This window comes from Anneissia japonica, unplaced genomic scaffold, assembly GCF_011630105.1.
Source record: "Anneissia japonica isolate Jap-2015-1 unplaced genomic scaffold, ASM1163010v1 scaffold1417_len1240632_cov203, whole genome shotgun sequence".
NCBI lineage: Eukaryota > Metazoa > Echinodermata > Crinoidea > Comatulida > Comatulidae > Anneissia > Anneissia japonica.
In genome coordinates, this window is record NW_022727891.1 from 1,059,129 (window position 1) to 1,086,738 (window position 27,610).

At 34.4% G+C, this 27,610-nt stretch overlaps 1 protein-coding gene across 1 annotated transcript; it reads right to left on the reverse strand.

Moving 5' to 3' along the window:
• Positions 1-47: 47 nt before the first annotated feature.
• Positions 48-27,199, reverse strand: LOC117113936 (galanin receptor type 1-like). The gene is made up of 3 exons (XM_033257449.1): positions 26,884-27,199; positions 12,992-13,358; positions 48-5,750 (listed from the first exon to the last, which is right to left on the reverse strand). Exon 3 carries the CDS (start codon positions 5,726-5,728, stop codon positions 4,679-4,681), a length of 1,050 nt encoding a protein of 349 aa, XP_033113340.1. The 5' UTR covers positions 5,729-5,750; positions 12,992-13,358; positions 26,884-27,199; the 3' UTR covers positions 48-4,678.
• Between the last annotated feature and the right edge of the window lie 411 nt (positions 27,200-27,610).

Here is a 27,610-nt window from a genome sequence, read left to right on the forward strand (position 1 = left end):
ATATATATATATATATATATATATATATAATATACCGTATATATATATATATAAAACATTACTGCAAGATGGTTTAGAGCGAATGTCTTTACTCATCTATTATATAGATACATATTAATAACAATGCTCGAATATGCAGGCCTACAAGTCATAAGATGCACTTGCCAAGTATTATAGAGTACTGTACATTCTAAAGGTTTTAGAAATGCCTGCTCGTGACTCTGCCACGACTGTTCCAGTCAATTAACAGCTACTATAATTCGCTAAAAAGGAAGCTACATTAAACAAAAACTGTGTAGCTCTTGTGATTCATACGACGAACGAACTAACGAACGAGAAACGCCTGGTAAAATTTAATCATGCTTGTACAATTGGAGCATGAGACATAAATTTGAATAAATGTCCAAGACTCCATAACACAACCTTCGAGATGGTCTCTGCATCGTCAGAGCCATAAAACTCTTTAGAGAAACATTAATATCAGTTATGTGACACTGTATACACTTAAAAATTGCCTTTCATTAAATTTCTCATTGATTAGCAAGCCTGAAGATTTGAAAACCCTTTAATTGATACAATGGCATTTAATATTTCTGGAATCTCCCGAACAATGGTTTACACATTATTAATTCATGTGACATAGGGGCCTACTTATTAAACTTTATAGCTTTATACATATTTCTTACTAATATCACATTATTATTCCTATGAATTTCATATTACCTAAAGCAAAGCCATTGTCAATTACAGCAGCCTCGGTAATCCGTCAATTACAGAACGCCTATTGATCATCGGCACTGCATCGTTTTACTCTGCTCATTTATTATCAATACCTACACCCACAGTAAAAGAGTAGGAAATGTAGCTTAGCGCATTAACTCACTTAACGCTATGATGATAGACTTTAGCTAAAAAAAGAAGAATGGTATGTTTTAATGCTATGATGATAGGCTTTGGATATAAGAATTGGTATGTCTACCCACAGAGGAATAACTTTCTATAATACCTTGTATTTGGATGGCAGTAGTAGAGTTCATTAACTGAATACATCGCTGGGTCCTTCACTTCGTTTTGGGCTTGGGCCATAACTTACTTTCCTTGAAAAAATAATGTGTAGGCCTAATTTTACAATTATTACGGTATTTATTGCAACTTCCAATCTCAAAATTATACCGGTATTCAATATGCCTATAGTGCAAGTGCATATAGGCCTACGTACTCAATACCAAGGTACTTGAAACAGCTAACTGACGATGTAATTCAGCCATACCAATGGAGTCAAACTTAGCAAGTGACCAATCCGAACAGGGTGTTTATATATTCAGTCATCTGAGGGCCGATTTCACTAGGAATTTTGACCCAGGGGACCATACGGTAATGTTTGATACGGTTTATAACATCATGGTCGTATAATACATTTAAATCTGAAAACTCATCTCTTTAACAGCACTGTATTATTATTATTATTATTATTATTATTATTATTATTATTATTATTATTATTATTATTATTATTATTTTTATTATTATTATTATTATTATTATTATTATTATTATTATTATTATTATTATTATTATAAAAAACTAATATTTTGATTGATTTTATACACAGTGTCCTCATTCCCATTGCTAAGCACTGTATTTAGACGGATATATATGGTACTGCGCGTATGAATGTATTGACGTAAATATTAAGAGTCCTCTACACTTTATTATTGTTTTCTGGTTATATAATAAAAGCATGTATATAGGGGCCTATATAAATTTCTTTTAAAAAAAACCATAAAAACGATTGTTTTCACAATTGAATAAAAACTAAAAGAGGTAGAACCGTCAATGCTATACAAGATAATGCAGTAAACAATCAAGAGACAAAATGTCAATAGGTAAAGATGTCATTCAATAGAGGCATCCAAAACACTAATTAATTTCAGAACTGCCGCCATCTTGGGTAGTTTTTTTTTGTTTTTTTTTTTTATTTCAACCATCTTTAAAGAGGGTAACCCTTCCACCCAGTAGGTCAACTGATACTCAGGGGCTCTCTTTAATAAAATTAAAGAACAGTACAAACAACATCATTACAACATAATAATAATAATAATAATAATAATAATAATAATAATAATAATAATAATAATAATAATAATAATAATAATAATAATAACAATAATAATAATAATAATAATTATTATTATTATTATTATATTATATTTTTTTCTTTAAATCCATAATACTTATATGTAATGTAAATACTTTACTTATATGTAATGTAAATGAAAGAGGGGCTAATCGGGATAGGGCTGATTTCTTAGAAGTATAGCGGTAGTGGGCTAGATGCACTTGGCAGATACAGATGTATTGCTACAACGAACTAGCCGGTGAGATATCTGCTTACGTCCACTTGTGAAAGCAACCCTATCCCAACCTCAGTTGATTAATCCATCTAAGCAGTGAGACAGCGGTATATGTCTACAGTACCTTATGGTAATTTGTCTTTATAGGATGGCTAGTATTATTAATAATATATAAGACAATTAAATTGCATTTGCATCATATCATCATATACATAAATATCTATCAATATATTTTACAAAATCTCATCTTAATTTACATCAACTATAACTTTAAAATAAAAAAATTAATCGATCAATTTTCATATATTTTCATTTCACCAATCAAACTTTATCTTAAACACTAAAAGCCACTCAAGTGATTGTTGATTGAACCAAACGATCTATGGTTTAATATAATATATTCGCTTACAAACAAATTAAGCTATTTTACATATAACCTCACTCACACTCTCTTTCATGTGATTTTAACGCCATTGTTCATCCAAAATCACGTAGTAACGAGGGCGCTCTTCGCAACCATCTTTTGAAAACGTGGGTCACGTATTTTCAACTCAGATCAAGTGTCAAATATTTTTCTATTTAATCTCTTGCACGTTCCCGTTGTATTCCAGTAGGGAACTTTCGATTGCACGACGACGGTAGGACGTGGAACGTAATGACGTCAGTAAAATTCATCTGCGCATGTGAGAACGTTAGTGTCACCTCGTTGAGTTTATTCTAGAACGCAATTTGGCCAAATCTACGTATGCAGAGAACGTAGGACGCCAGGTAGGACGGTCACGCATGACTGATTCCGTTCTAACGTCGCGTCGTCACACAAATCGAAAGCTCCCTCATATCATTTTATATGTTTGTTTGCCTGGGTTTTGTCCTCTCTATTTAAGGAATGTTTCTAAAGAGTATGTTTTTCTTTTTACTACATTAGTGATTTTCTTGTCCCCGTAATTGTACATCTGAAAGGAATAGGCGAGTTTTGGATAAATCATCGTATTTTATCGATACATTAATGTATGGACATGGCTCATCATTCTCTATCGCTGCACTTATTGTGTAGTTTCATTATTGTCATATGACATTATGTCGATTACGTGTGCACGAGTGGGTTAGCGAGTGGTGCAGCGTGTAAAGCCGGGAACTCACTGCGTGGTACGACGACGCCACGCCGTCTGTTAATTGTCGGTAGCAGTCTAAAACTTTTCGTCATTAAAAACAATCCGTTGCGCGTACGTCGTGGCCTTGCGTTCTTCAAAGAATCGTGTTGTCGACGACCGTTGGTCTGAGTAAGTGCTTTTGACTTTCAATTGGAAGGTCGGTGGTTCGAGACCGATGCTCAGTCGTAATTGTTTGTACTTTATCTGCATTTGCCTCTCTTCAATCAGCAGTAAAAAACAATGATTCGGGAATGTTGATTATACCCGCAACTTGGAATACCGTACAGTACTCTCCGGAGAGTGGAGAATGTTCCACATTGTGTATGATCTGCATCCAATGACAGGGGAAAAAGCGCCTTTAGCAGTTTTCTGGATATGTGCACTAAATTTTATAGAATAATAATCGGTAGCCCGTCAATCGAGGCCTATGATGATTGATGCGGGCTCATCAAAATCACCAAGCGTGGGACTAAATTTAAGCTCATTGTATCACGTTCTCTGAAAGAATGACCCATGAACGTTATTGTATTCGGAATCGTATTATAGTATTATAGATTTAAGGGAAATTAAAGGTGAAAGTCCATCTATCAACATGACATGACAGCTACCATAGGCGATTGTAGAAGCCGACAGATGCAGGTACGGATCATCAATAGGAAATTTTCGAAATAGCAACGTATGACGTACATGCCGCATGCAAATTAGCTAACTTTTTTACGCTTTCATTGGCACGCCGAATCAGTTGGTTTCATGTCTTTATGAGCATGGCGTAAAAACATTTATCTGTGCATAATTACGCATGCAAACTTCAAAATATGCGGAGACAAGTCGGTAAATTATTGTAAAGTATAACGTTGGCATTCTGATTTTCAACTCTCACAAATTCAGGATAATATGTGCAGTCAATTGGAAGGTACGGTACTGTATAAAATACTGTTGAGTGGCGCCTTTACCAACCCAAAACTCGTATGTTCAATCGCTTCCTACTTACAACGTGCACACCCAATAGTTGAAGTATTTAAGACAAAACCCAGAAAAAGCAATATTAACCGCGTGGGATTCGAACCGATGGTTCTGCTCATCTAGAGAATGATGACCCAAACCACAGCCACTGTTCCAACCACTCGCCTTACAAAACTATTCTACTCCCTGAAATCTATGACAGACTTTCCGTTACGTTCTATTTGTGGTTCTAGAAGTTGTAGAATTGATTCTGGATAATTTTATTTTCCCCCATCGACAGAAAAATATGTCAATAAATCCCTGCCTGATTTTCTTGGTGAAAAAGCAAAACATTGCGGGATTAACGCATGTATTTGTGTAGCACATAATATTTGCAATTCCGTTAAAGTATAGTGCAGTATTCTGTGTGACGACCTCAAACTGCACGAGGATACGGTAAATCATGCTCGGTAAGTACATAAAACCGAAAACTACTGCAATGCAGATAAATGACTTTGCTAGACGACATCGCCTCGTGATGATTGTAGTAACGTTTGTGGAGTGTTTGTCCATCTCACATAATTCCCGTGACGCTTTGCGTAAATAATGCGACATGCTGCCGTAGCAGAACCCGATTATTGTCAATGGTACAAGGTACGCTAGTACTATAAACAGAATTTCGTGCGATATCGCAACGGCTGTATAATGCGGTAAATATTGGCATTGGTGCGTGTCTGATTCAATATCTTCGTTGTTCTTCGCCAAAATATACTGCGGTATGCTCAGTAATATCGAGAAAATCCAAATGACACCAGACGTGATTACAATGTGTCTGAATGTTTGTGGGCGTCGGGAGAGTTTGCCAAACGGTCGGACAATTCCCTGGTAACGCGTAACAGCAAGGGACGCAAGGGTATAGCTTGAACAAGTAAGCGCTAATATATAAGTCCCACTACTGAATTTACAAAAGAATTCTGTATGGTCTCGAGTCTGTCCAACGTTCGTGTAGAAGAGCACAATGTAAACAGATCTACAAAGGACCATGAGCAAGTCTGCAATTGTAATGTTTGCGACCAGTACCATGGATGGCTTCTTTCGGATATCCACTATGAACACAATGATGAACAACAACAGAAGGTTCGCAACGGTAGCAATTGTGCCAACACAAGTCGTGGTGATAAGTCTCCAGTAGTTCGTAACTTCCTGAAAATATATCGTGCCGTTGAAGTTAGCCTTCACCCACTCATAATCATATACGCCTCCTTCCTCAATAACAGACATACCTAAATCTTCGGTTGAGGATCTACAAACAAAAATCAATACACATCATTATCTAGCTATCAGTGACATAATTTAATTTGTTTTCTTACGATCTGCATTTAATGCTTCCTCTGCGTGGGGCACAGAGAAATAGTTAGGTTTGTAAGTTGAGGGAAGTGTTCCTGATAGGTTAAACCCATAGAGATATAATAATAAAACCTAAGACTAGGAGGCATTTGATTAGCTCCCTCTGTCAATACACTACACACGAAATTAAATTAATCCGTCAAGAAATACTGTGGGACACAGAAACTCAGATTTTTGAAATTCTGAGAATTTAAGGCAAAAACTGAGCTCCGAAATCTGTAATATGGGATTCTCCTCAGGGAGCTGTGTATGTGTCCCACTGATGTAATAACCTGTATAATAAGACCTGGTTGGCATTTTAGGTTGTCGCCACATTTTCACTCTCATCAATGAAATTAATTATAATTTGTCACATTATTTCCTTTCGTCTACTAAAATTGATTTCAATTTGGCGACCTATTAATATTTCTCCTCCCATATATGAACATAGAATTCCATTTGTTGTCGTATAATATTTCCTCCCATTTTTTTTTTGTCGACATTACCTCCTAACTTCTGTAAGATCGACTTAGTTCCGCTCCCTTCTACTAACATTGATTTAATGTCAATACGTTTTTCGTGTTTCTTTTTTTCTTCTCCCATACCATAACAGTCAACATAGTAAACAAATCATTATAGAAAATAAATGAACCAAAAAATGAAAATTTCTAAAGCAATTGCTTAAAAAAAAAATGAAAAGCCCAAATTGTCACAAATACAAATCAAACATATTGTTTGAAACATATTTGTGTAAAGGCGTTAAGTAGTAGTAATACTCATAAATATTATATAAAATAAGTACACATAAGTAATTCTGGAAAAAATAAGTATCAAAATTAAACATTTTTTGAAAATATAAAAGATGATTTATTATATTTTGTTTGTTATCAATATTTCTTAGAATTACAAAAGTTAATCAATAAATAAAAGAACATTCTATCTCAACAATTGTTTCAAGTCAATAAAAAAAATCAATTACATTACAATTTATTTATCATGTGTTTTCAATTTCCATATAATCTAGCAAAAAAAAACAAAAAAAAAACACGATTTTGTGTTATACAAGAATAATCAGATTAGAAATTATTTACCATGTCTTTTTAATGTCCATTATAATCTAGTAAAAGAATCACATACAAATTTAAACTAAAATAAAATAAAATATCAATATAAGTACATACATTTATAAATTTGGGGTTTTTTTTCAATTGTTATATATTCTAGTCAATAAAGAACCAAAATTGTCAAATAAATATTTTTTGTAAGTAATACAGATCAATATTATCAATGACGACGTTATTTCCACATACTGGTACGCCTAAGGTTTTTTATTTATAAACCAAATCTTCAATTACGAAAACCGTATATTTCTGAGACAATACAATATACGAATTGAACACATTTACTAACAAGGAATATTAATTTCGGATTATCGATATAACCCCCACCCACTCCTCTCTTCCTACTAACATTTATTTTAATTTCACTCCCATCTACTGTACTAACATGGTAGTTGCTGCAGGTATAACTTTGTTCATCCAAAAATTAAATTTAAAAGGAGCTCGTTGCAATCACAAAATATATGAGAGAGCAGCTTAGCTAAGTCGGCTAATCTGATGGTAGCCACTGTGTGTGCACTGAACCGTGGAGATCTCTAGGTCCCCGGTTCAAATCACATCACCGCCTCTCCTTGTATTTCAGCTAGAGGGAGAGCAGCCGGTAGTCTATTGTAAAATAGTACGGTCGACTAATTCATAATAGAGGGGTTGACTTTAGTCCAACGACTGCTGACTTAACATTAATTTGTCGTCATCATTTTCCGTCTACAAACATTGAATTTGAAAAATCACCGTTTCACATCCCTGTCTAAATGGATATATGAATATCGCTGTATTTCCTTTCCCCTCTGTAAAATTGGTTTCAATTTGTCAACCTATTTCTTCTACCAATATTATTTCAAATTGTCAAAACATTTCCCCTTCTGTCTACTGAAACAATGATTTCAATCAGTCATTATTTCCTCTTCCGTCTACCACCACCAAATTTAATGTAGCAATATTTCCCTCTCCTTTCTAAATAGATTCTTTTTACTTTGTCAAAATATGTCCCTTCCTCTGTATATAACTATCGATTTTAATGTGTCACCATGGCTATCTCCTGACTACAATCAAGCATTAATGTTCTATACAAGAATTCCCATATGAATTTGTTTTCAATTAAGTGGACCGAGAATTAAAAAAAAACTATCAGGATAAAATATCTTTTTACACTATAATAATAATAATAATAATAATAATAATAATAATAATAATAATTATAATAATAATAATAATATTAATAATAATAATAATTATAATAATAATAACAATAATAATAAAAATAATAATAATAATAATAATAATAATAATAATAATAATAAATGATAGGCCTAATAATGATGATGATGTTGCCGAGAATCATATAGTAATGATGATGATGACAAAGAAGATAGTGATAATGAGGATGATGATGATGATGACGATGTAATGTAATAGCCAGGCGTTTGTACCGCGCCTTTTCCTTTAGATTAGACCTAAAAGGTGCATATCCAGAAAAGGAAAGCATGATGATGATGACGACGATGATGATAATTATGATGATTGTAGTGGTATTGATGTTGACGATGTTGTGATTATCATAATGATCATGGTTATTATGGTTGAGAGCCCCAATCTATGCCAACTATTTACTTTACCAAGGAGCACAGCTACAGAGGTATTCCATAGTTGTCTAGTTTTCCAGTAAAAAAATAGTAGAAACAATTAATTCGGTGTACAACACACCGAATTTCCACGCGGAACTGAAAGCTCTCCGGATTTTTTCATCAAATACAGCAGGGGTTTTTTTTTAGGGCCAATAGAGGTGGTTTTCATTCCCCGTCGTCGCAAAGTGGGAGTTATTTTGAATCAAGATTGTTATTACAATAGGCCTACTATATAATTTGCATGTAGGCCTATAATTATTTATTCAAACTCTATTTCAGATACAAAACGATTTTTTTTTTCTCTATAAATTCCTTACATCCATTTTCATAACACAAGTAATAACAATAGCTTACTAGAAAGCATTTATATATCAAGGTTTTATTAAAGAAACGTATTTTCTATTAGCCCTCTTATATATACATCATATTTAATATTTGAAAATAATAACATTGTGTCTTCCTTGCCGACCTTATTTTGAAGACGAATTAATAATTGCAAACACGATACAATTGTCAGGAGTTCACCACTTAGCAAAACGTGCTCAATCACAGTCAACCTGCATTTGCCATTGCACTTTGTCAGTTGGCTTGGTTTTGTAACTGAATGCAAAGATTTATTACTAAATATTTTGGGGTATATAAAATAGTGCACAAATGTCAGTGATGACATTTAACTGCCTTTAACAAACCCTGGATAGTCAAGCACGCGACCTTTTATTAAAGAACTGTATATAATTCTCCCTGCCATGGAATTTGCTTTCTATATGGAGACTTCCCAAGCAAGCGTAAAATAATCACTTGCAAGTTTTTTAAACGTACTCAGATCATTCAGTATGATTACACGTCAGGTACGGCCGGCGAGACATTTTTCCTGACGCAAACACCATCGAAATAGCATTGCAGTATTAAGTGCTACTTGGGATCGAATTCAACACCTGCCACAGTGCAAGCTCGGTGGTCTAGTGGTATTTTTTTTTCTGGAGGTCGTATAGGTTCGATTCCCAACTGAATCACTTGCGAATATATGAGAACGTACTTTCAGTACGATTACACCTCATCGGGTAGAGCAACAAACCATTTTTATACGTGTGATATTTCACCCCACCCCACCTACTTTGAAGCATCATTCCTCCCTTATTCTCTAACACTAGCATATTCCCTGTATTGACCCTTCTGCACTAACTGCACAAACTCTGTACTTGTTTGATTAAACGAGATATTGCATTCGTTTAATTTCCTGTATATAATGACTTTTTAACTACTTGATAACAATATAAAATCAACATCATCAGCGCATGGGCATTCCAGCTCGTATTTTAGCGGCGGATTCAAGAGGGCACAACCTCCCCCGTATTTTCATTTTTTTTTCAAAGCTATAAAAACAGTAGACATTTACTACCAGTATATAACTTCAACACAAAATTTATTGACAAAAAAGATCGACGTTTCTTGTCCATGATGAAAATGCGCCCATGATGGACACGAAACGTCGATCTTTCTTGTCAATGAATTTTGTGTTAAATTTATAAAACAGTGGAGAAAAATAGAAAATTGTAATGAAAGTTAAATCTTAGATTTAACTTTCATTACAATTTTCTATTTTTTTGGGAATGCCCATGCGCTGATGATGTTGATTTTATATTGTTATCAAGTAGTTAAAAAGTCATTATATACAGGAAATTAAACGAATGCAATATCTCGTTTAATCAAACAAGTACAGAGTTTGTGCAGTTAGAAGAAAAAAAAACAAAAACAAAACAAAACAAAACAAAAAACAAAAAAATACAACACGACGATGATACTTAACGTTCATATATTCTTGGTTCCTTATTACCAAGTCTTGGTAATCTTTACCAGCCTTGCTGAGGCTGGTAAAGCTTCCGAGATGTAACATGGATGGATCTGCGCATGCGCAGGGATTTCAACACAACAACAATCTACTGTTTCACACGGGGTTCTTTGAATTTTCTTCCTTCTGCATACGATTCTGATCCACTAGAAATAGATAGGCCTAGTTTTCTCAATGATGAATGAATTACCCTTGTTATTGATGTTAATTAGTAATGGTAGAAGAAGAAGATATACATAAAATGAACGTCGGGATGGTGTTAGTACTATTACTAGTATTACAAGAGTCGACAGAAACGTTGGAAGTTATGCCTAGTTTATTAGTAGTAGTACAGCAGTTGTTAAGGGTATTGATTGCTTCGAATGTTTACTGTGATGGTGAGTTCAATATGTTCAATATGTGACAGGGGTTCTCAACTAGGCCTAGGCTAGACCTATATCGCAGTAGGGGAAAAATGGTTCATTGAATAAACACTGAATAAATTTTACACAACCTTGGCATTACCTTACAGACGCGTGTGAATGCTTTTTATATCGGTAGGAATAACTCGGGAGACCGCTCGGTTACAATTTGTTACTTTTTGTTAAATTTAACTTCACGTGTGAGTGCATTTCCGGGCAATCTAGAAGTACAATAGTCATAAATTGTCTTACCTTAGCCCCAGTGACAGTGGCGTATCCAGAATTCTTGAAATGGGGGTGTTGATAAGGTGGAGTGGGGGAGGGGGGCTCGATGATCAGTTGAGGGGCGCTAATTCGCAAAGTAAGGTGATTTTTAACTACTTGACCGTGAATTTTGCTGGGCTACTGGGGGGGGGGGTGTGAATAATTTTTGGGTTCCCCCCCCCACGAGCACCCCCTAGATACGCCACTGCCCAACCATCGTGTGGGCTGAGGTGGTATTGATCCTCTATCTGTGAAAGTTCTCCCTGTGTGCCCTCTATTTCAAATTCCTGGATCCGCCACCGTGAAATAGGTGGAGGCTTTGACAGAGTTTCCTCACAACGCGTAACCTTGTAATTAGGCCTAGACCTATCCAATTATGGTTTCAAAATTTGTTGAAAAACATTTATTAACACATAAACGTAACATATTACTAGAAAGTAAAAAGCTAACTAAACGTATATCATCGCAAGTACAAACAGCATCTTTCAAGTGAATTCCATATAGTTGATCCTAATATATCAAACTCATAAATCTTTCCATTTTATTTATGCTGTTTGCCACAGTCTTATATCCTTCAATACGCTTCAGTGTGGTGAATGACATTATTGTCTTTGGTGAATAACTTTGCGTGTTTGATAGAAGATTTTGTATGGCACCATCGATGATATTGCTCTTTAAGCCTGACGTATGTTTTAATGTATTTTCTATCTAAATGGGGTTCACTACAGTAGTAAAGTCGAATCAAGGACATCTTAAGGAGTGCATCAAAATGTTTTTTTTTTTATTGCTGCTCCTCCCCTGTAATTAACTGCTCCTTTCACATTGTGCATCATCTCATGAAACTGCACGAATGAATTCGTGACACTTTATTTACGTCTCTCTTCACACAAGAGTATAAGTTTGGCTCCTAGTAGGAGGTGAGTGATTTATAGTACTAAGATATTGTAAAAATACTCTACAGAGAGCAGAATAGGTTGTAAGGACACATACATTGTGCATGATTGATGTCCAGAAAAAGGCACTTTGTGACCTAATAAAACGAAAAGAACCAAAAGTGTTGTTACTGTTCAATATAATCCATGTCTTACTGTTTTACGGTATTGTTTTATATTATTATTGATATTGTTGTTGATGTCGTCATTGTCAATGGTATTGTAATTGTCATTTCGATTGTTACGCCTATTGTTATAGTTGCTGTTACTGTTATTGTTATTTTGTTGGTATTTTGATGGCAACGAAACATATACTTCTCAATATCATGGTAAACAGTTTTTTTTTGAGCCGCAAAACATACCGATCTCAATTATTGTCAGGTTTAGAGGGCGCTATTAGAAAATATAGCCTAGAGTTCCTATAGCATTTTCCAAGTAACAGTGCTTAATAAATTAAAGTAAATAAAACAAAATGTTATCATCTAGCGTAGGCCTATGCCCTTATACTATAACTGGTATGGGCTTCATTAATATTTCAATAACGACTTACAGCAAGGTTGGATTTTCGACACAACCCGCAAACATACCGGTCTACAACAAATTGGTAACGGCTCGGGGATGGGGTGAATTTGGAGATAAATGATGACGTCACGAATTTCACTTAAAAAAACAAATGATCGCTCAGAGATAGGAAAGTTACGTGGAAAGTTAATTGATGACATATTGCGACTTATAGACCTAAATGATAATCATAATAATTATTATTAGCCCTATTATTATCAACATTATCATCCTCATTATCATCTTCTATTTCTTTTATTTCATAGAAAAAAATTCAAGTTTAAGTAGCCTGGTTGTTTTTTGTTTAAACGATTTTCATGACTTCAGATTTCAAACCTTCCGGGATTCGTGACCTATTCGCGAGTCTTAAGGCATTATATAAAGTAGAAATTGAATAAGACTACTTACCAACTTTAATGCTTTTTTATGAAAAGTAATCGATGTAAAAGATGTTGGTTATAATATTGATCCAAATTTAGAGAACATATGTAAAAGGAACCTCAAGGCTTACTTCTTTCACTACAGTATTCTGAATTTCTTGCTGGCTATAAGTTTAAGCAATCCGACTATACAGGTGTCCATATACCTGTGAAAAACTTCCAATGGTCTTGAAGCGTACTCATGAAGTTGCTAAGAAAAATAAGACTATCTTCTTACCCTTGTGTTTTCTGGTTAGGCGTTAGTTAACACATAGACCTACTACATGTGATAGCAATTGTTTTGTCTCTATTTTCCAGTCCTCTCTTTCCAATCATTAGCAGGATCATCCATTTATCTGCAGAGAAACCGCGTAGGATGTTAACCAATCATGATGAATATTTATATTAATGAATTTTACTTGCTGGAGATATCATTGCCTAAACCACGCCTCTATCTTAAGTTACATAAGCACTTCACTGTCGTTTCAAATCGCCTGTTGAGTAGAAATGGGGTTTACACTGAATCTGAACGTTTAGTTCCAGCTTTTCAAACAATGTCACCACATACACTTTGCTGCGATATCATTTTTTAGACCACGCCCCCATCCTCAGTACATAGCACTTATAAATATTAATACTCGTCTGTTGAGGGAATGGATGGTGGAGACTGAATCCAGAGGCTGAAATCCAGCATTTGATAAAGCGTCACCACACTTCTAAAGGTGTCTGTAAGATGTTATTGACAAGATGATGTTGAAAAAAGCCAAACTTATTCGGAAATAGATTAAATTATTATTATTATTATTATAGGACCTATATAAGTAATTTATTGAGCACAATATTTAACGTCCACAATACTAATAGTCTTATCCTAGTTGCTAAAGATATCTTAGTTTCAATATATAGTACCTTTTTATATATTTTCAATTAAATTACTGTTTGGCTCGCCATAAAATAGTACAGATGAAACTTAAGTAGCGGTACAAGGTCAAAAGACTAGGTAGTATTATACAATGGATAATATGTAGAAAATGAAAATGCCATGACAGAAAATCAAATGTGCTATAAATATCTACATCTAAAAATCATAGAAATAAATATCTACTCTAATAATAAGTAATAAAATAATAATGACGAGGTATGACTGAAATATAGAGAGTTATAAAAACTTAATTTAATAAGAACAGTAATGTTATCTACGTTGAAAATACATAGATTATACCTATGCGTAATAATTTCCATTCACTGAATTAGTTTAAATTAATGGGATTTTGACTGCTAAATCAACTCTGTACAGAGGTCTGAATAGCATCCTAAATTCTGCAGTTATGGTAACATCCCTTTTAAATGTCAATTACAATTTACGAATCAAGAAACCCAAGCTTGTCTCTTATACACATCTAGATGTGTATAAGAGACAGCCACCCACCCACGCCCTCCAAACGGTCATTTGATTGTGGAGAAGACTTAGTTGGATTTCCAGACATCATCAACGAGGATACTGGACCGAAAGCTTTTGTAAGTTCAAACGTTAAAAAGGAATTTGTGACAGTTTTCCTATTCCGTCTACGGACAACAGATGATAACGATGATGAAAGGATTTTGAATTCCTGCACGTGATGTCATCAGTCTTCTATGAATGGGCCCAATAATAATAAGTCAACATATTATTTATTGGACTATAATATGTGCTGGTATCCAAAAGTTGATTAAATTGATTCGCAGTCTTTTGAACTCAAACTAACCGACCATGTGTGGATTGTTTTTTTATTATTATAACGTCTTTATGATCTTGTACAAAAATTTCATTTCATGGCTTCATCTATAATAGGTGTATATTACACTGGAATGATTTGGTTAGATGCACGTATGGCATTTTAGTCACAGTCCTCTATCTTGCATACCGGTTACGTTATTTAAAAAAAAAAAAAAAAAAACAGTATCGAGTAAAGTAGTAATAATGAAATCACTTCCGGTGTCTAACGAATGAGAATTTTAAGAACATCAAATCCGTAGGCCTAACACAATTAATTTTAAATATTTATCTGCTAGAATATTCGGATGATAGCGTTATTTTATTGCAAAAGTAAACTTCTAATTTTCTTTAACACTGTCGTTAAATAATATCCAATGGGTGGGCCTATAGTCTATTATTGATCCCCGTCCAAATATTAATGTTATCAGTCCACTGTCGTTTCGGAGTATAAACGCGAGAGTGCCTTAGTTATAAAGAAAATTCACTGATCTCTTTGTATGACCTAAAAGTGTTCGTTTACGGTTCATTAACACAGTGGAACCCATAGTAAGGAAAACATTCGTGATCAGCAAAAGTATCAGGCGCACGTGTTCCCCCCACCCCCCGTTTTACCATTAAATTAAATTTTTTTTTAAATGCAAATCAAAGTTATGTGCTACTCACCTAACTATTCTGAGTGTTTTGGTTGCAATTCTAAATTAGGATCATGAATTTTTTTTCAGTCTGAGTCGCTAATTGTTGCTAATTAGTGTCGCATAGGCCTATTTAATGACCTGTTATTCTTCGTAGCCTAACTTATAAGAAGAATTACCAAGATAAGACTATAACCTGGCCTAATAATAACAATAATAATAATAATAAAAATCTTTCCTTTGTCTTTGTATGATGTCGGTGACTGACGAAATGTCATCTCCCCAGGCATTCCAGTATCTAAATATTTAAAAATAGTTTAAGGGCAGTACAGACCAACCGGGGAGCGGAGATTTGAGGCGCAGGCGTGTACGTGCATTAGCACAATGCAGAAAGTGTATTTCATATAGTCTTATAGCCTACTATTATGTGTCAATGTGCCTTATTTAATGTACTCTTATTTGATGTACAGTAACAATCTGAAGATAAGTACAGTATCTGCAAATGTCGTCCGTGTGCATAGACCGAATTATAATAATATTCGAAATATTATATTCGAGTATAGTTATAATCATTTATATTAATAATAAGATTATGATGGAAGTATAATAACGATATTAAATAGTAATTTATTGTAACATTGTTTCTTACAATAACAAGAGTTGTTTGACCAATTAATATTAGAAGTAAAGAGGTAACAGAAGTAAAATGTAATATTACTGTAAGCTGTAGAGGGCCTACTTAAGAAACAATTCAGTACAACATCACACCATGGACCTATATCTCACTAAAAGCAAAGTATGAGGCAAACTGCGGCAAATCAAGTGTGCTTGATGACAACATTTAGCAGAAATTAACTAGCTACAAACATTACTTAACTATAATTTAATTTTAATAGCAAATCGAAATCTATGGATTAATTTGTGTAGTAAAACATCATTAACTAATTTGTCATAACATGTAGGCCTGCATGCAGGACTGTACAATTCTACAGCATTTGCATACAAGCTTGAATACGCTCCGGTTTGAATAAACGCCCCCCTCTAGAACCTCATTTAAGCATGTTTTTCACTTGCGATTTTATTCGTGCGACTCGAAAGCGTCGGTTTATGCCATGCGTATTCATATTTCTGCTGTCGGAGTTTTCGCTTAAGCGAATCGGTAGTTCGAGCGGTTTCTATTTTTTGTGAAGCGATTGGTTGAGCATTTTTTCGCTTCACAAAAACCCCAATAGAAATGTGAATGCGCATGCGTATAAACCGACGCTTTCGATTTGCGGGAATAAATTCGCCTAGTGGAAAACCGACTTTAAGGTGGTTTTCCACTAGGCGAATTTATTCGCGCGAATCAAAGCGTCGGTTCGCTTCCTGAGCTCTGATTAGTTGCGCATTTTTTCGCTTCGCAAAAAAACTCCGATAAGAATGTGAAAGCGCATACGTATAAACCTACTCTTTCGATTCGCACGAATAAATTCGCCTAGTGGAAAAGCGTCTGTTCATGTGGGCTTTCAGCGAATTTGGTAGTTCGACAGTTTCTACTTTTTGCGAAGCGAAAAAAGAGCGCAACAAATCAGAGCTCAGGAACAGAACCGACACCTTTGATTCGACCGAATAAACTCGCCTAGAGGAAACAGGCTTTAGAATAAACGTCTCCCCTCGAACAAACGCGTTTATTTTTTCCTTGAATAAGTATCACCTGAATGTCGAGTGTAAACAAATCTAACGTCATTCTCAATACATTCTATTAATGCTCTACTCAGGTAGAATTGCATCTTTTCTAACATGGTTGGGATCAATAAGTCTTTATGATCACGCAATAACACATTGTGACGGCAATTCTGTTGTAGTTCCACATTTATACCTGTCTCTTATACACATCTAGATGTGTATAAGAGACAGNGGACACCCCTATAGTTAGATGTGTATAAGAGACAGTATATATATATATATAATATATAATATAATATAATATAGCGTAACAGCAATGAATAATGAAACTCAAATACGTAAGATGTTGACTTTAGAAACGCAAAAATTTCCCAACAGAGACATGGTTACTCTGTTAACCTATATAGGCATATACCTAATTAAACCTAAAAGCAGGAATAAATGTGCGCTCTGCATGTAGTTTAGAATCATAATCAAGTGAATGAACTTAAATGCACATAATCTTCAGTTCCAATGCAAAAATGCAATTTCAAAAAATTACAAAATGTGAAAAATAGGAAGCTCAAAGGATCGGATTAATTTATAACTTGATATGGCAGTTGCTGGTGTGACGACCGACTGCCATCTTTTTTCTCTCTTTTTTTAAGGGCATGAACGAAAATTTGTTTTACAATGCCAGAGAAAAATATAATAGGGCCTAAAACAATACATTTTAAAAGATTCATAACGTAAATAAAGTTTGAAAATTGCAGTGGTGTCGAAGCATTAATGAACGTTAGGCCTATACGGGGCCTAACAGTACTCAATAGAGAAAGAATTGATATTGTGACTGAAGTGTGTTCCATCAGTTTAATAAAAGAAATGATTTGACTTCTGCAACACTACAATGGTATGAAATTTGGTATTTACTGATATGGCGGCAACCTGAGAAGTTTTCAATTCTAATAATAATCACGGTGTTTTATATTTTTTCGTTACAGAAAAAAAACAAGAGATTTTTTTTTAAATAAAAAAAAATAATTCCCCTCCGCCACACTATAATTAATGTGCTAATCTCCTAAGCCTCGTGGCGCTTACAAACTTATTTTAAATTGAAATGCCATTTCCAACTCCAAATTCAACGGCTCGCTATAACTCTAATTACCCTATAGGGCCTACATGATAGCGTAATTTATACTATAAATACTGATGAAAAGGTGTAGGTAGCTGTTCGAGAGAATATCAAATGAGGTAGTTTTGTCACCTGAAGAATTTCACTGTGTGAGGGTAAACTTATGATTACAATGAAGTGTGTTAGAGAGGAAGCTGTTACATTATGATCGATTATGCAATAAATTTTCTCAACACAGATTATCTGGTAAATGGAACCGTAATCAACTCATTTGAAGCGGCGTTTTTATTATAACGAGAGGAAATCTATATTCCAACATGCTCAACGCAAACGAAGCAACAGTTATAACACTTCCAATGCAATCGTGCATGAATTTCCTAATTTTAAAATGGCATTTCTTCGTTCATAACGGAGCTGTTATCATTATTGTCCGTCTTTCTCTGGGTCTAGCGATGTAAGGGTGGTTGAAAACGTCTGTATGAGATAGGCCTCATTACGTTGGAGTAACAACAATCAATTCAAATTACCAACAGACCTTCTTTATGATATAAACATTAAATATTCCCTTCAACTTAAAAATTAGGCCTTGGGACGACAATGATATGTCTGTTTATCCATTTCAGATAGATGCAGTGTATTCTTGTTGTCACTATGATATATAACTTAATCATTAAATGAATACAGTAGAACCCATCCTTTGGGACAACCCTATTCAGGGGACACCCCTATAGTTTTGGGAACACTTTTCCGTGAAAGAGGAGCAATATATCTTTTAACACTACGGCCAACCCTTATTAAGAGAATACCCCTTAAGGGGACAGGGACACTTTCAGAGTGTGCCAAATGGTCAAATTACACCTTTTAAGGGGACACTTATTTTTTTCATTGTATCACAACAACTGCAGCAGTCTCAAAATAAGACAAATTCATTTAACTTTATATTTTGACACATTTTGAGCAATAGACCAGAATTTTCTTCCCTGAATCCTTAGAGTTAATATCGGTATACGGGCCTACTGCATGTGTTACTTCGTGCCAATCTTGTCAATTTTTACCCTTAACTATGGGGATTTCTTTTTCTTTATTTTTCGTGTACTTTCATATAGCATTCTAATCCATACCATAACTTGCACCCTTAATTCCAAGTCGTTACTCTATTCATGCTACATTCATCCAATAGAAAGCTCAATATATTTAACAAATAATAAAGAATATTTGGTCAGTAACATTGCACCATGCATTGGGAACATATTTTAATTACATTTCTGATTTTTATTTCATATTATAATTGAATTGTACAGTATTTGCATTGCAAATTATAGCTATAAATTCTAATTCTATTGTAAACTAGTGATGTCAATAAAAAATAAAATTATAAAGATTGTATGTCATCGTTATATGAAAATAAGCCAAAAACCCCTATTTATTTATTTATTTATTATTTATTTAGGCACACAATACATGTGGATTGTCAATAGCAAATATATCACTGTCCTACTTGTAGGTGACAATCCCTTACACAAGACAAACATACACACATGATGCTTTACACAAACTAAATCTCAATATGAGGTTTAGGGAGTGGAGTTGTTTGATCGTGAGAAAAAATCCTGCAACACTGACAGGAATTGAACCCAGGACCCTGGGATTGGAAGGCAAGCATCTTAACCACCAAGCTATTCAACTCCACTCGGACCCTATATTAAGGGGACAATTTTACGTTTTTAGTTAGTGTCCCCTAAATAGGGGTACCCCTATTCAGGGGACACACCTACTATGGGGAAACTTTGTTTGGTCCCGAAGATGTCCCCTTAATCGACGTGCTACTACTGAGTTGAGTCTAAAACCGGGCACACGCTGCGTATATTATTATTCTAAATTGTCTGAGACTTCTGTAGTATATTACCATAGTTTATATATCTTGTACAAAAAAATAATAATCGAATCGAAGTTGCTGAGCGGATCCTAATAGGGTCACTATGCTATCCACATTTAAACTTTTGGACAAGAATAAGTAGTTTCTCAATCAATTAACAATGCAAAAATAATAGGCCACCTTTCCTATATTGTTTATATAAATTCTTTAAATCGGCTATTAATCAAATGTAAATCAGCAAAAACTTAATTGTTTCTTCTTTGCTTGAAAAAAAAAATGTTATTGTAATGGATGTTTACTTGTATAGCTCATATGAATTGATAATAATACTATTAGTAATAATAATAATAATAACAATAATAATATTAATATTAATAATAATAATAATAATAATAATAATAATAATAATAATAATAATAATAATATTAATATTAATAATAATAATAATAATAATAATAATAATAATAATAATAATAATAATAATAATAATAATAATAATAATAATAATTTTCAATATCGTTTCAAGCGTTGCTGTAACGTTGTTAGTTTCTGTCATCAACGTTCCCAACAACATTCACTAATGTTAAAATAAAGTTTTGTGTTTACTTTGTGAGATTCATCTTGATCTAAATTCCCCTTTAATACCATTCAATGATGGTAGTTTTGCTATAACAAAGCCATTATAAGTGCACATGATACTCATTATTTTCCCAGAACAATTTAAAAATAGATAGCTAAATGGAAAGTGTAATTCCACCAAGAGACATAAAATAATCACTTTATCAAGTAAAAGAAAAAAAAACATTGATGTCAAATAAAACGTATTTTGTGCCGAAATTAAAAATAGAATACATTTAGATCATCGTCCAAGTTAAACTTACCGTGTCCAAGCACATAAACATAAACCGATAAAGCAGGCATAAACGTAAACGTCTTCAGATGTATGGATGTATGTATATGTATGTGTGTGTATATGTATATATGTATATCTAGTAGGCCTATATATATATATATGTATATATATATATATATATATATATATACATATATATATATAGGCCTACTATATATATAGGCCTACTATATATATTCCGGATACACCGTTCATAGCCTATCGCAGACCACCTAACCTTCGTGATATATTAGTACGATCTAAATTCAAGAGGCAAACTATGTGAGCGTTTCAGTTTAATTAATTCCAGTGCAATCTTCAGGCGACACAATCATTGTTTAAATGACGCACTGGCCTGTGCCATGACGAACGAAATAATTTTCAAAGAAAGATGTGTATAAGAGACAGTGTGTATGTAGGCCTAAGTGTGTGTATGTTTATTTTATGTGACGCCCATATACCTATACACCATATCCACAAACACACAGACATACATATCCATATATTATATGAAAAAAAAAAAACATTTTCATTAGAACTATATGAAGATTAAAATACTTCAAAATTGGTGTACCATGTATGGTGATTTACGTTTATTTCGTACTCTGATTCAGTTTAATGCTTATAATCAAATATATCCTATATGTATACACAAAATTGGCTTTTTAATACAAATGTATAAAGGCGAATTTATAAACTTACTAAAATGAAACGTACGTATATCGTTGATATGACTTTAGGGTGTCACCCTCTTGGCCTCTGCTGTGGAATACAGTAGTGTGTTTGTTGCTGACGTGGCGTTAGGATATTGTAAATCAGTTAATTCGCATGCAATTAATTATGTACCCCGAAAGACCAGAAGTTTAGAATAAGAAAGACCAGAAGTTTAGAATAAGAATTCAATAGACTAACTTTGTATGGGAGAGATGCTATTTATCAACATTAATACCTCTCGGGTAATGATTCTCTTGTCTTGATAATTGATTCTTTTTTATTAACGATATGCTCAATACCTATAATTGATATATCTTCTATTGAATGATTAGCATGATTAAAATGACGGCCAATTGGTAAGTTTATACTTGATGGGAGATGGCGGGATCAGGGACGTATCTGGGGGTGGGAGGACGGTAGGAGCCGCAGCTCATCCCCTACCTTTTTAAACAGTGTTTGATAGCTTGTTCTTGCTAGCCAATATGCCTACAAACTCTTTACTGGGATCACTCAAAATGAATACTTCTCGAAAATATGTAAATATGCATTAGTTTGTGACCCGTGCTCTGATAGAAACCCACCATAAACTTCTATCAATAAAAGTCACCAGCTACCTGATAGTAACCCACTGGAATATTCGTTAGATTAATCAGATTAATTACTTTTTCACTATACACAATAATGCAAAAATAAAACTTTTCGGGTTCATAACAGCTACGGCTCAAGGGTAGATTTATCAAACTTAACAAACAAAAAATCAACTTACATTCGTCTTAAATCCATAAATTCCATGCCATGTATTTTAAGATACAGAAATGTGATATTGTATATTTCCGTTTGGTTTTTATCCTTTTACAAGCGTTTATAAGTTTTGCTTAATAATACTACAGTACTACTAGTAGTAATGATAAATAATGATGACGATTGTGATTATGACAATAGATAATAATGTTAATAATATTAAAAACTGTGCTAAACGCGATAAAAAAACTTGTGATTTGTTGATCAGAATTATTATAGGAGTTAAGCTTAGTATAGTTTGGCTTAAGTTGTCCTGGATATTAATTAGACATGGTTGCCGAAAATCCCTGATAAACGATGATCATGAGAAATTTGTTGGCGCTTCATTTTGACTATATAATTTTACTATAAAAAAAATCCCTGATAAAAGATCATGAGGAATTTGTTGGCGCTTTATTTTGACTAAAAATAGTGATGTGATGTTGATGAATTTTACTACAGGTGTCATTTCTGGCCCTTATAGGTACTATTTCCTGAAATACGAAGTGTCTCCCCACCCCCACCTCTCAAAACAGATCTGCACCCTTCCCTGGTATGACATTAAACGCCATCCAGTCGGGATTCGAACATGCGACCTCTCACTATCAAGGCGAGTAGCAAACCCATTAGACCATGGAGACCTTAAGGATTTACGACCAGATCTCACCCCAGGGCATTTTTCGTCATAGAACTGACTGAAACGTGGAGCAATGGTTAGCTTTTAAGTACCAAAGTATTTGCTTAATATAATAACTGCTCAAATCGCAACATGTTGTAATAATCGGGATTAGAAACTGCATTCTCTCGCTATCAAGGCGAGTAGCATATCCATTAGACCAAAGAGACCATAAGATATCGGCGACGATCTGTTCCCACCACCCCAACGACCCCCACTATCTCTATACAACTGGCTGTCTCATGCGAGATGTTGCAGGTTCGAATCCCGCCAGACACTTTTCATGCAACTGAAATAAAGACACTTTTCTTGGATTACCTATGATTGATACAATTATTACAATATGTTCCTATTCGAGCACTGTTACTATTAATCTATTTTTGATATTGTGTTTACGGTGCTACACACTTATTACACTTATTTTAATATTATTTAGTATGATTTCCCAACTGCGATCTATAGGTTTTTATAGCTCACCCAGAGCTCCACTATGTGAGCGTTTCAGTTTAATTAATTCCAGTGCAATCTTCAGGCGACACAATCATTGTTTAAATGACGCACTGGCCTGTGCCATGACGAACGAAATAATTTTCAAAGAATTTATCCAGGGTACAATTTAATTCCAACAAGAAATTGAATGTTTTAAAAATATTGTTTTGAAGGTTTACATGGCGAAGTAACAATGTGTTATTGCTTGCGGTACACCGCGTATATAGTCCTGAAAAGAACATTGATTATGTTGAAAATGTCTCGACGTTTCAATTGAGTTGGTCTTTAGGGGAATAATATACTCTGATGACGATTGAAGCAACTCAACGTCGAGACACTGAATTTAATGTTTTAAATATTTATGACTTTAACAAAGCGCAATTATATATTTATATATCGATGACCTTAAAATACTCTCCCTCTAACATTGGCTTTTTATTTCGAAAAGAATTAAAATATCATACTCATTATAATAGATTTTCATCCAACAAATATGCAAATTGTAATTGGCAGGGATCATCGGTCGAACTCCAAAGGCCAAAGTTCCTGAAAATATGCGTTTTTTACGTTCTGTGTAAGTTAATTAAAAAATACCGGTAGGCCTATATTTTAAAAGGTACCGGTACATTTTTTTATTGGTGAGAAATAGTCGTAAAGGGCAACATATCATGTCTGTAAAAGGGGATGTCATGGTTGCTCTGTAGGTAAACCCAAATACCCCCAAAAACCCCTTAACAATTGCTTTGAATCTATACGTTAGCTAACTGACTATTTTATGCGCTTATGCTCAATGATGGGGGATGGGGGTTGGGAAGCGGTGAGGTGAAAAGCTCCCTATAGAATCTTAAAACAGTTTGAAAATAAAAATAAAATTAGTTCAGTTTCCACCATAGTTTACAATTGTTAACTCCAGTTTTAATGATAGCAATGAACACAATGTCTGATATAAAAATAAATTTAATTGAAAAAAAAAATGCTCTAATTTTCTTGACAATTCCTGACAACTGAGTTATATACCTAAGGCGTTTCTGAATGTTGATCTAGATTCGAACACCATGGGGTAGGACGAACGACTCTTCTGGTATTATCGCTTGATCATTTCATATCGTATTTCATTTACCGTACCCTTTTGGTGTGGGTATTTATTTTTTATTTTTGTCCATAAACATTAAGAACCCACAAAAAAATTTAACCGATTTTGTATCACGACCCACATTCTTTGCAGCCAATATATAAATTATATGCAACACTCGCCTTCATTGCGAGAGGTTGCATGCTGAAATTCCTCCAGGGGCACTCATTACAAAGAGCTTGGTTGAAGATTGTAGAAGCATTAAGTTCATATTCAAGCGATGTTATTATTTTATTATGTCTATAATAGATATGTATGAACATACATATACTGTATCCTCTTTACATACATCGGACATACTTTTTCATACAAATAAGGAGCTTTTTCGTTGAAGAGCTAATAATTTACACAATTTTAACTTCGGTTGTTCTTATATTATTTGAGCACTGTTTCTGTTTGCATTTTAATAATATTTTTTAACTTTTAATAGTTTTGTATTCCTGTGAATTTTGTAAATCTACTAGTAAATCAGTTATTTTTTACTGCTATGAGTTTTGATAATAATAAAAAGAATGAATGAATGAATGATTAATTCTCTTATTTACTGTCCATATGCTACAAAGGCACGCCACAAATTTGATCTAATGTTTATTTACTACAGGCCTAACTCTCTTCTTCAACCAGCTGGAGATCTGTCGGGCTTACTAGCCCACTATGTGAAGGCGTATGGAAAGGCAGTACCAAAATCGATATTTAATAGTCACTGATTAAGACAACATTTAGGGACTGGGACCCATATGGTAACGGGAGATTGAGTGAGAAAGAGAGAAACAGAGGCAGAGACATATAGACAGAGAGACACATTTTCATACAACTGAACATTTCGTTGAGGAGATATGCTTGATATATCGAGTTTAGATCAATCTAAAACCGAGTAAGTATCCAGAGTTCGAAGCAAAACAAACTTTTTATATAACTCATAATTTCACCCTTTATTAAAATTATTTCATCTAGATTTACAAACAAAAAATCCCAGATATACAAAACCAATAATCAATAGTGTACATACCGCCGGTTCAGGCGGTTCTATGAATAGAGGCTACCAAAGCTGGCAGTTCCGAGGTTCAGGATCCCCCATTTTCAGAAAACTTTGCCCCATATAAATAAATAAATAAATACAATAAATACAATAAAATAACCAATGCCTAGATTATAATCGTAAATAAGGGTCCGAAATCTAAATGGATGGTATTTCTCTTATAAACTGTACCAAAATGGTTAAAGTAAGAAAAATTGTAATGATGTTTAGAAATCCCCAGCGAGACAGATAATATGCATGCATTGCGATTTTCAAACAGTTCTGTGATTGGAGAAAACGAGTAAACTAATCTTTCGCACGCTATGGAGGAAAAGTTTAAATGAAATTTATTCGGTAACTTTGTGGTTATGAAATTAGATCAGAGACTAGGAATTTGGAATAAGAAGGAAATCTTACTCAGACCGGGGGTTGGAGGGGTCTACATTAGCTAAGCCCCAGGATGTTTTTGAGGGGGAACAGAGAGATCAGAGAACCGAGACCAGCTCTAAAAATCAAAACAGACCTTGGCCTGACTTGTTTTCGTACGTCCGGTCTCTGTTTTCGTATACTTTGGTCACTGTTTTTGTATGCGTAATCTGTTTTCACAGTGTGTAGGTCTTTATTTTTGTATCTCGTTCTCTGTTTTCCTATGCCTTGTCACTGTTTTCGTATACTTGGGTCTCTGTTTTCGCATGCATGGGTTTCAGCTTTCTTGATATTTTAGGTTGATGTCGGTGGGGGGGGGGGGGGGGGGGGGGGGGGGGGGGGGGGTGGATGCGAGCGCCCATTTTTGTCAATCTGGAACCCCCACAATTTTAGTCTCTATTTTCCCATGCATGAAGGTATCAAAATAATCCTTTTTCCTACTTGATAATTTCGTATGTCATGCACGAAAATAGAGACCCATGTCTGGGAAAGAGAAACCCAGCATACACCTCAAAACAGAGACTACAGGTATGTAGGCCATACAGATTAAGGCTGAAAATTCATACTAGATGGTATGCCTTAAAACCTCAAGGTGCACCCAACTTTAAATAACTATATAAAGAGACAAAGCTACGAAAAATACACTTAGGGCCTAATACTGAAAGAAAAACTGTGTCAGACGTAAAATACAGTAATGAGAACCAACTTACTCACCATTTGTGACACGGTGAATTACGCAGATTTCTAAATATGAAACTGCCGGGTTTCAACGATTGTCGTCCTTGTCATCAAAACAGATGAGACTGTAACCCTATTGCAAATCCATCAAACAAGCTCCTGGCTAGAAGTATTTCAACAGCCAGATATTTTCTTCAAGGATCCCTCGACTCTTCTTTTTGCATATAGCCTGTTCCATTTCCGACGTTTGAGCTATGAAGTATATACAGAAGGTTGACGATCTTAAGTAGCCAGAATACCCGGGGCCTGACGGTATACCCCTGCTAGTAGGCCTACCTAAAGAGTGTGCGTTTAACTGTAGCCAATCCGTCATTTTACACTTCGCAGGGTCAAATTCTTTTTCACAATGAAAGGTTGTTATTGTTGTTTCAGTACCAAAACTGTGTCCACCCCTTAAGATACATTACGACCACTTTACATTTACGTCCTTTTGATATAAAATACCCAATCATTCAATTACTAACTTTTTACCAAGACATAGACACTTTTTTTTTTAATAAACAATTTTTATGACGTTTCTTCTGAATAGTTGTAGATATCAATAGCTAACGAAATTTGGCTGGCAGAAGAAACGTCCTCAGTTGCAGATTCAGAAATTTTAAATAGAGGGGCCCAGAGAGGTATTTCACAGACGGAGGGTGTATACCAGCTCAGCCCCACCTTGCTGAGGCAAGAAAATGTATGATTATGGCACGCTTAGACT